Raw genomic sequence first — 9,899 nt, 5'->3', positions numbered from 1 at the left:
CTACCAAAAGTTTTACGAAGTTACTAACAGTCAATTGAAAAACCAATACACGTGTTCAATGCTACGTTTTTCAATTTTATAGAAACTTTGAGAACCTCAGTGTCATTCCAGTGTTGCGGGGAACAGAGGATTAAGGTTTTCTATAGTTCTCTCTTAAAAGAAACCTAGGTGGACTGCCTAGACAATTAGATCCTTCTTCAAGGCTTGCACATGTGTATGTCCATAGGATTTTCTGAGAATTGATATAATTTATAATATTAGATTAAGACTTGAATGTAGCAACAAGAACAATGAAAATTCATGTAACTGTCCCTTACTTGCTTGGAATAAAGCCTATTTATTTATTGTTGTTGTAATAGATATATAAAACCTCATCTTGGCAGAAATATTTTCATTTAGTAATTTAACTGTAAAAACCCAACCTTCAAGTTGAGTAATCAAGATATGTATATGTATATAAATACTTTATACATAGACGAATCCTTGTGGTGCTCTATGTACAAAAATGACCACAGGATATCAAATACAACTGCTAAATTTTATAAGTCTTCATCTGGTTTATATTCTTCTGAATCTTCTTCATCAATAGCCACGATTTTGGCAACCGTTACACCTTTCCCAGAAACTATCAATTTAGGAGTGTTGGCATGAATCTTAAATGCCATCCTTGAGTTCTTTTTCGTCGCGTCATGATTCATGACTATCCCACATGCTTCATCTTCTTTCTTCAAGTCACTAGGTGGCAAGAAACAGTCCATAGAGAGTCCCTTTATGTTGAAGTCGACTTCTTCAATGGTCCAGACTTCTTCCATCCTTGTTCTGGTGTGTCCTTCTGAGTTCTCGCCGAACCTGAATAGAGAAACTGATGTCCTGCCGCCATGTGCGATGTTAACCCCATTAAGCGTTCGATAATCTTGGATTAATGACTCCATTATTGTTTCCCAGAAGACATCATTTCCAGGGGCTTTTATTCTTAGAAGATGTGTATCCTCTAGATTTACTAAAAGGCCTGTCCTTTGGCTGAAGTATCCGTAAACGGTATGCCTCATAATCTCTACATTGCAGCTGCTTCTTGCTTTCAGAGTTGAAGGACCTGCTTCAAGCTTTAATATAAAGCAGTCTTCCCCATTTATAGTCTTCTCTCCGACGAAAATGGAATTGGAGAACAAATTAGCAGTTGACCTTGGATCAATACCCTGTTCAATTGATTAGAAAACCAATTAGTCCATATGTAAATAAAGGTGGATTCAGGATCAAAATTCAGTAGAGTGAGAACTGAGAATGATCATTGTAATCTTATTATATGTCTTAAATTTTTTTGCTACGTATACATGATTTGAACTGACATCAATCGGTTCAGTTAGTCCTAATATTTAACCCACATAAGCCACCTTAAATCCGCCTCTGAAAATATAAACTGAAAGCTCTATTCGTTCCACAACATAATGTCTATTTTTCCTCTGGGGCTTCTGGTCACATCGAGGTGTCATTTTCAGTAGTGCTGGCTTCTTGTTTGTTATACATTTCTACTGTTCCAATTTTGGCTAAAGGAACTAGTTGATGGGGTCAATATGTTTAAATTTGTGGGATTTGGGTATATCAAGCCATGTGACCCACAACGTGGGATTCGTAAATAGACTCTAGTAAAAAAAGGGCGGATTAGACATCAACCTGATGTCAACGTTGACTGCTTGATCCAGATCATAGAAATATTAGGCTAACTGGCTAATTGGAATACTTATTTGAATAATTAGTTGATTTAAAAACGAAAGAGATAGCTCGACCGTGGAAAAAGCAAAAGGAAAACAGAACTTTAATTTGAAGTAGGTCAACTGGATGATTAAAGTCAAAAGAACACCAAACAAATTTTGAATAGGTTGACGGATCATTTCACACTTAACAACTTCCAGGTAGATACCAGACATGAGACCCCGCACAGCTGTGAAAGAACATACCGCTTTGTCCTTGAGAATCAAAGAATGTTTGTCTATCCACACACTATGGGATACGAAAAATTAAACTCTATTGGGCTACGAAAATTCCTTAAGTTGATGGAATAATTCGTCTTTTCACTTAATTTTACTTTATATTACATTATGATTAATAAAGGACGACACACTAATTAAAGTGAGAAAAGGGTAATAATTTGCTAATTTGAATTGAAAAAAAGTACCTGTAAGGAACGACGAAGAGGCCTAGCAGGACCACGAGAGGCATGAGAATGGTGCCATGGAGTTTGTCTCCAAGCAACGTTACCATCACTTCCAGCACTGATTTTACACCCTGAAACGACAAGCTCTATGCTCCAAAGATCAGGTCTCTTCTGCCACAACACGAATCCTCCCATTTCCCCTGGCACATTTTTCACGCTCTTGATATTCTTCATCACCTTGCCATTATTGTTCAATCCTATACCATCTCCCGCTATAAATTCTGTCGCTAACATCTTTACCTTTCCCATAGCATACATGCTGTCAATAGAATTCAGAGCATTTGCTCCTCCTGCAGCCGCTATGTACTGTTGTACGATATACTTGGCCACTGAAGCCTCCTGTACACAGAAAATGAATTTAGCAACATCTTCTTGACTATAATTATAAAGTAAGATTTCCAAGTTAATTGTTTGCGAACTTACAATGGGATGATCATTGATCTTTTTGTTGAGAGAGTGGTCACAACGGATGGGATGAGGGATCAAAGGGGCTCCAACAACGCCAAGCAAGAGCTGAATTTCAGCATTGCGGCCGCCGAAAATGGAATCAGCAGACTTGTCAAGAGTGTGAAACTTAACCCAAGATTTCATGTTATGCCATGACCTGTTCTTATGGGAAGCAAACATTTCCTCAGGGATGGGGACTTCTAGAACCGTCTCGAGTCCATCTTCTCTATCCAAATTGGGACACAGAGTCCTCATATTGTGGAAGAGAAATTAGTAGGGTATGGAAGTTATGGTGGAGATTAGCAATGAAAGAAGAATAGAGGAGTGGAGAGTGGTAAAGAAAGATGAGGAAGAGACTTGGATTTGAAAGGGAGACTTTATTTGAAGTTAAAATTGAATAAAACAGAGGACCAACCGACCGTGGGCCGCCACTCCCTAACGTGCTCTTCTTTGTCTAAATGTCGTGACACCACGCACTTCTCTGTCTCTTTGTTCCTTTTCCTACTGTTAGTTGAAATATTCTTAATTGGATACGCAAGAGAAAAAGAAAAAGCAAAAAGGTAAAAGTGTCTATATATATCCCGAGTGATGTAACAGATGGCCGATTACTTAATTAGATCACTTAAGGGTCGTTTGGTACGAGGTACAAGAAAGTATAAAGATGATATAAAAATTTAATATCACCTTAATACTCCGTTTGTTTGGTTAGCAAATCAGGTATAAATGTTAATTTTAATACTGAGATAACTTATACCTTATAGAAGGTGCGATAATTAGCATCGGTATAACTTATACCTTCGTCTTAGAAATTATGCAATTGTCATTCTTAATATAACATACCAAACAATGAATAAACAATAATCCCAGCATAACTAATCCCAGCATAACTTATCTCAATATAACTTATACCAGTATAACTTATACCGGTATAAATCGTATTCCAACAAAACCACCCTTATAAAGGTCGTTTTATGGTTTTCCCATCTTTTCCAGCATATGAAACACTAGGGAAAATCGTAGTACCTATTCACTATTTAGCTGTAATTCCTCAGCAACGATAATTGCAATTTATCTTAGAAGTTTATTTCAAATATATGAATTGGATCATTTTGGATTCTGTGAGAAAAACTTGAAAGTCCGTATTCCCTGCTTCTGCCGTTCTAGCTGTTGAAGAGACGGGAATAATATTTGCATATAATTATAAATCCTACAGCCATATGATTTGCATGAATAACGAGAGCCGCAGAACGTGGTCTTTCATTTTTCTTTTCTTTTCCAACGTAGTAGAACCGGAAAAAACAATGTTAAATACAAATTTTTCTGCATAAAAATCACAAACTATTTTAATGTAACATTTTTATTAGTTATAATAACTTAAATACTTTTCTTTTTTTGTAAATGATATAACTTAAATACTCTATCTGCTCCAAATTTATTTATTAAGTATGATTTTTCTATTTAATTCAAGATTTTGAAATCTCTGCATGCAAAAATGAATTCTAAACGTGTAAAAGACAACAATAAAAAGTTGAATTGATTTCTAGATATTATAAAAAAAAATTTGCACAATTAAATTACTTATAATATAATTATAAATAAATTTTTACATTAAATACTAATGAATAACCTAATAAAAATAATAATTAACTTGTATATTTGATTAAATTACATCGATCATGTAAAATATTTAAACTTAGTTAGTATATTCAGCATCAAAGCCAGGCTCCAAAGGATGAAATAAGGAAATATTTGATTAAGATAGAAATTGTCGGCGGAAGGATATATATCTGTTTGACTCAAAAGATATTGGAACCTTTTTGAATAAATCAATTAAAGAAAATGAAGGGGTAAATCTTAGTTAAACATAATAAATTTCAGACCTGCAAACTAATTTGAAAAAATCATGCATAAGATGAGATGAAGGTAACCAATCTTATTGATACTTTTCATTGTGGCTCCTCTTAATCAATGGAGGAGAGACTTTTACATATTTTCTTGGAGATCGCCCCCCTCTTCTATCCCCCAGCCCCCCTATATATAGTTATGGAATCTCTGCTATGTACTTGGTTTGATGCTCTTTCATACTACGTCCGCCTTTGTCGTCCCCTAGACGTCATCTTTTCTGACTTGACGGGTATTATGAGTACAAGATTTAGAATAAAACATGTCGTCTTTCGCTTCCTCGCCGCTTGGACGGAATGTCGATCAGATTGACCGTAGCTGTCAGATTTCGACCAATATAGTTAGTCCCTCCGTCTGCCGGGGTCGTCCCTTGTCGGGTCAGGCAGACGAATTATGATTACCACATTTCTGAGAAATCTGACTACCTACCCCTTGGGTATGATCCTTAGACTCGAATGAGGTGACGACACTCTTTTGATATCCTTGGACCGTTGCGGCTATTTCGGAACCGAAACGTCGTTTGAATTGAAACGTTGTTCGTGGATGCTGCCGTTATGACACACATTTTCAGAGAATTGAAATGTTTCATGCCCTATCAAATTCAGTTAGCGACTCTTGGGTTTCTTGCGTGGGGGATTTATGTCTCTTATAAATATAAGGAACACATCATTCGATTGACACACTTCCTTACCGTTTGCTTGAAAGAACTTTGCGAATACACTTTCTTCCTGATATTTCAAATATTTACTTGTCCCCAATTAACTGAAAACTTTCATCCTTTCTTTTCTTTATTTTTTTTGCTTTACCAAATTGACACAATGGCTGGTGATTCTTCTCGCGTTGACCTCCCTGCCATAATTTCGGCGTCGAAAAATGATGTTCTGGCTACCGGAGGAGTAGAAGTGGTAGAAGATGAGGAGGTCCCGCCGATCGCCGAGATCTTGCCTCGTCCCGGTAAAGCATGGACCGACTTTTGCAGTCCGGGCGAGGAGGAGCCGGAACCTGTCCCCTCTATTATAAAAGAGGAGGAAATCGCAGAATTGAAAGCTAGGTGGGGAATTCCCTATTACGTTGAAATGCGGCCGATGATAGGGGACGACATAGTCCATTTTGACCGCCCCGGATACTGCGTGTTCTACGCCTACCCCTTTCTTATTGGGTACACGCTTCCTCTTCCTCTCCTGGTGGTAGATTTCTACCGCTTTTATGAGGTATGCCCTGCTCAACTTTCGCCGTACCTGTATAAACTGTTCCTTATGTTGACCAATTTTGCGGAGCTCGCCGGTCATGAAATCACTTTGGAGCACATGCTCAATATTTTTGCCCCTCAGCTTATTCGCGGAACGATGATTCACATGCGCCATCGGGGGTCGAATAATCTGGTGGTGAAGATGGATGATAGGGCTAACCGTTGCTTCTACGAGAATTACTTTTATGTGCGGACCGAGCACCTTGTGGCGGATCCTACGGGGTTCCCTAAGAAGTGGAACTTTGCGCGTGAGTTTTTATGTTTTTAGTCGGAGAGATACCCGGTCGTTTTCTGTTGTATTACTAACTTGTTATGTTTTTGCAGCTGCGAATTTTTTTCAACTACAAATATATTAGTCAGACTTCGATTTCTATGGTTTTCAAGATTTCAGTTCATATTCAAAATTGTTTAATACGATATATTAATAGCTCTGAAGCGTAAAAACTAAAGTGGTTCAATTCTAAAAGATTAACTTATATGTTGAATGTCAATATCAGAAAAAGAAAGAGAGGTCAATTTGATTGCTTAGAAGTAATGATTCTACAAGTGTGATTAAGAAAATTTATACTTCAAGCTGTGGTTCAGATTTTGACGGAAATTACCCTAAACAATTTAAGCTATATGTGGTATGATAACATCCATAACTGGAAGCTTCAGCAGCGAGGATATTTGAGGAAGAAGGCAAGAAGAGTTTCAGAGAGAAAATGAAGATCTCCATTATGTGCTTCTCAGAATGAACTGTATATTTACAAAGACTATATATAGACAAACAAACCTAAAGAACTAATCGACTACCTACAGTAATAATCGTCTAACTAACTTCACTAACTATACAAACAATACAACTTAATGTACAATCTTCTACAACCACAGCTTGTATTGGCTCACTGCTCTTCTACACTCCCCCTTAAGCTGATGGCTTGAACATGTTCTTTAGCCCAAGTTTCTTTAGTAGATAGTCATGTTGCACTTTGCCCAAGCTTTTAGTTAACAAATCAGCTAGTTGCTCTTTGGTAGAGACATGTTCGGTTCTCATTACCCCTTGCATGATTTTTCCCTTACAAAATGGCAGTCTACGTCTATATATTTAGTATTCTTATGAAAAATTGGGTTTGCAGCAATCTGAATGGCTGCCTTGCTGTCATACATAAGATCAACAAGTAAATTTAGCTTCACACCAAGCTCTCCAAACATCCCTATTAACCAGGTCATCTCAGCTGCACATGGGGCCATACTTCTGAATTCAGCTTATGTAGAGCTCCTTGACACGGTGTCTTATTTCTTAGACTTCCAAGATACAAGTGCATTCCCAAACTTGACAATGTAGCCAGTAACCGACCTTCTTGTATGTAGACGAGCCCCTTAGTCAGAGTCACAATAGGTTTTAAGCTTGCTTGTGCTATCAGCAGGCATAAGTAGGCCAAGTACAGGTTCAGCCTTGATGTATCTCATCACTCTAAGGGCAACTTCCATATGTGATACCTTTGGATAGTGCATGAATTGATTGAGGACTTGCACTACAAAGGATAAGTCGGGTCTGGTCATGATGAGTTATAGCAGTCTTCCAACCAACCTTTGAAAGCTACTGGGATCTTTTAACATCTCATCCCCTGGATTGACTTTCATCCAGTTGTCATACTCTGTTGAAGTCAGTTTCTGATTCATTTCAAGTGGAGTTCCAACAGGTTTTGCCCTACCAAGGCCATATTCAGAGATCAGCTCCATGGTATATTTCCTCTGATTCATCACTATACCTTCCTTAGACCTGGCAAACTCAATTCCCAGAAAGAACTTCAATTCACCAAGATCTTTCATTTTGGAGGTGGTTCGAAGATTACTTCTTGTCTTATTTAGCTACTTAGGAATGGTGTCAGTGATGAGTAAATCATCAACATACACTAGGACAATCACAATGTCATTATTTGTTTGTTTAGTGAACAAAGAATAGTCAAAATGACGTTGCTTGAATCCAATCTTCACAAGGGCTTCAGTGAGTTTTAAGTTCCATTGCCTTGGGTACTACTTAAGGCCATACAATGATTTGTGTAGTTTGCAGACGTTCTTTGTCTCCCCCTGTCTGCAAAACCCTTCAAGAATATTCATGTACATTTCCTCAAGAAGATCATCATTGAGGAATGTATTGTGAACATCCATTTGGAAGATTAACTAGTGTTTAGCAGCAACCAATGCAATGATGGACCTCACAGTCACCATCTTAGCCACAGGAGCGAAGGTCTCAGTGTAATCAAGGCCCTCTCTCTGGTTGTACCCTTTAGCCACTAGTCTGGCTTTGTATCTTTCAACCTCTCCTGAAGCTCTGTATTTGATTTTAAAAATCCATTTGCATGCAATTGGAGTCTTTCTAGGAGGCAAGTCTACAATAGTCCAATTGTTATTGTCTTCAAGTTCTACAACTTCCTACTTCATTGCCTGCACCCATTTAGGATCAGACACAACCTCCTTGAAGGTCTTGGGTTCAGTTACTGCTGAGTGAAGAGCCAACATGTGTTTATAAGGTGGCTTCAGATGTGAGTAGGTAACATATGAGGAAATAGGATATGTGCAGGAGTTGCCCACAGGTTTGGTGACATAATCCTGCATCCATAATGGAAGTTTGCTTAGTCTGCCAGATCTTCTGAGTTCTATAGAGGTGGATGGTTCAGTTAAAGAATTTATGTCTGCAGCTGATTGTGTGAGAACTTTTTCATTAGATTGTGCTGGCACCTGAGGAGATGATAAGAGAATCTCTGCATATGCTTGGTCAGGAATATGAGGAGATGATAAAACCTCCCCCTCAGTTGGATCATGCATAGGAGTGGACTGATTTATGAGAGTTTGAGACATCTCTTTAGTAGGATCATCAGATGATGGCAAGTCTAGAACAGGAAATATAGTAGTACCTGCAGATTTCAGATGTTTGAATGGTGTATTTGGAGAAATCAGAGGACTCAATTTCTCGCTATCAAGCCACTTCGGAAGAATACCTTAAGACCCCGAGGACGCGGAGTTGCAATCGAGTCCCCTCCATCGGGGCTCATCGAGGTCCGACTTAAAGAAGACGAAGGTCGAGGCTAGAGCAGAAGGGGAAGTTCTCAAGGCACACGGCTAAGCCAGACAAAGCTGGCCTATCTAGAGCCTATGCCGAAGCGTCACGTCCAGCCGTCCCATCTCCATACTTTACAACTAATGCATGTTGTATTATAACCGGGTTCCCCTCCTATATAAAGGGAACCCACACTACTTTGTAAAGGGCCTGATGTTGCTCCAACTATTCTCCGCAAGATCAACAATATATCTCTCTCTCTCTCGTTTCTCTCTGACTTGCTCATCTTTACTAGCTCGAGGCCACTCTTAACGTTTATTACTTCCATACCTTTTCTTCATTATTGCTTGGTATTGGCCATAAAGAACCTTGCTTGATCATACCTTAATTGTTATCCCATTCCCGACTACCCTTGATAGCTCGAGCTCGAGCCAGATATCGACCTTGAGCTCCTTCATCGACCAGTCCGAGGCTCGGGCGGCAAGACCCTGGGTTTGATTACTGCCTCGTTTTAGCTTGTATCTCTTCATTAAACTTCATACTCTTAGCATCAACCACTCTAACAACTAGCATAAAAATAGATCACATATTTTTAGAATCTCATTTACAAATTTAATTGTTGTTACCATTTTCACGATAAACAGTTTGGCGCCCACCGTGGGGCTAAAAATAATAGTGATTATTTTCTTGCTGGTTTTATTCCACAAACACAAGTTATCTTTCATACTTTTTCTTGTCCAAGATCTTTTGATTTCATGTCAAAATGTCTCGCTCGGTAAACAGAGTCGAGAATGACAACCTCAAACACTATGAGGAAAATGGTGTGGCTATTCTGGCTGCCGGAACGCAACTACAGAATCCTGATAACGTGCCCGGACCGATTCTAGCGGATGCAGATTCACAGGACGTATAATAGTTCGACGAAACCTCGCACACCGACAGAAGCGTACGGCATAGCAACCGACATGAAGCCCAAAAGACCCCGGCCCGGGAAGAACAAGAAGTTATATTTCAAGTTATTTTTGAAATGTTGCAGGCACAACAGT

At 38.7% G+C, this 9,899-nt stretch overlaps 1 protein-coding gene across 1 annotated transcript; it reads right to left on the bottom strand.

Moving 5' to 3' along the window:
- Positions 1-402: 402 nt before the first annotated feature.
- LOC107776132 (uncharacterized) lies at positions 403-3,185 on the bottom strand. Its single transcript, XM_016595968.2, has 3 exons — positions 2,636-3,185; positions 2,174-2,551; positions 403-1,196 (listed from the first exon to the last, which is right to left on the bottom strand). Exons 1-3 carry the CDS (start codon positions 2,912-2,914, stop codon positions 540-542), a joined length of 1,314 nt encoding a protein of 437 aa, XP_016451454.2. The 5' UTR covers positions 2,915-3,185; the 3' UTR covers positions 403-539.
- Between the last annotated feature and the right edge of the window lie 6,714 nt (positions 3,186-9,899).

Source organism: Nicotiana tabacum, chromosome 6, assembly GCF_000715075.1.
Source record: "Nicotiana tabacum cultivar K326 chromosome 6, ASM71507v2, whole genome shotgun sequence".
Lineage (NCBI taxonomy): Eukaryota > Viridiplantae > Streptophyta > Magnoliopsida > Solanales > Solanaceae > Nicotiana > Nicotiana tabacum.
This window is presented reverse-complemented; position numbering and strand designations above follow the sequence as displayed.

Excerpts from the sequence above, each read along its gene's own strand:
- LOC107776132 (XM_016595968.2), bottom strand. The coding sequence starts at position 2,914 with ATGAGGACTCTGTGTCCCAATTTGGATAGAGAAGATGGACTCGAGACG. Across the intron at positions 2,552-2,635 it reads AGATCAATGATCATCCCATT|GAGGCTTCAGTGGCCAAGTA; the intron begins GTAAGTTCGCAA and ends TTCTGTGTACAG. Across the intron at positions 1,197-2,173 it reads CTCTTCGTCGTTCCTTACAG|GGTATTGATCCAAGGTCAAC; the intron begins GTACTTTTTTTC and ends TCAATTGAACAG.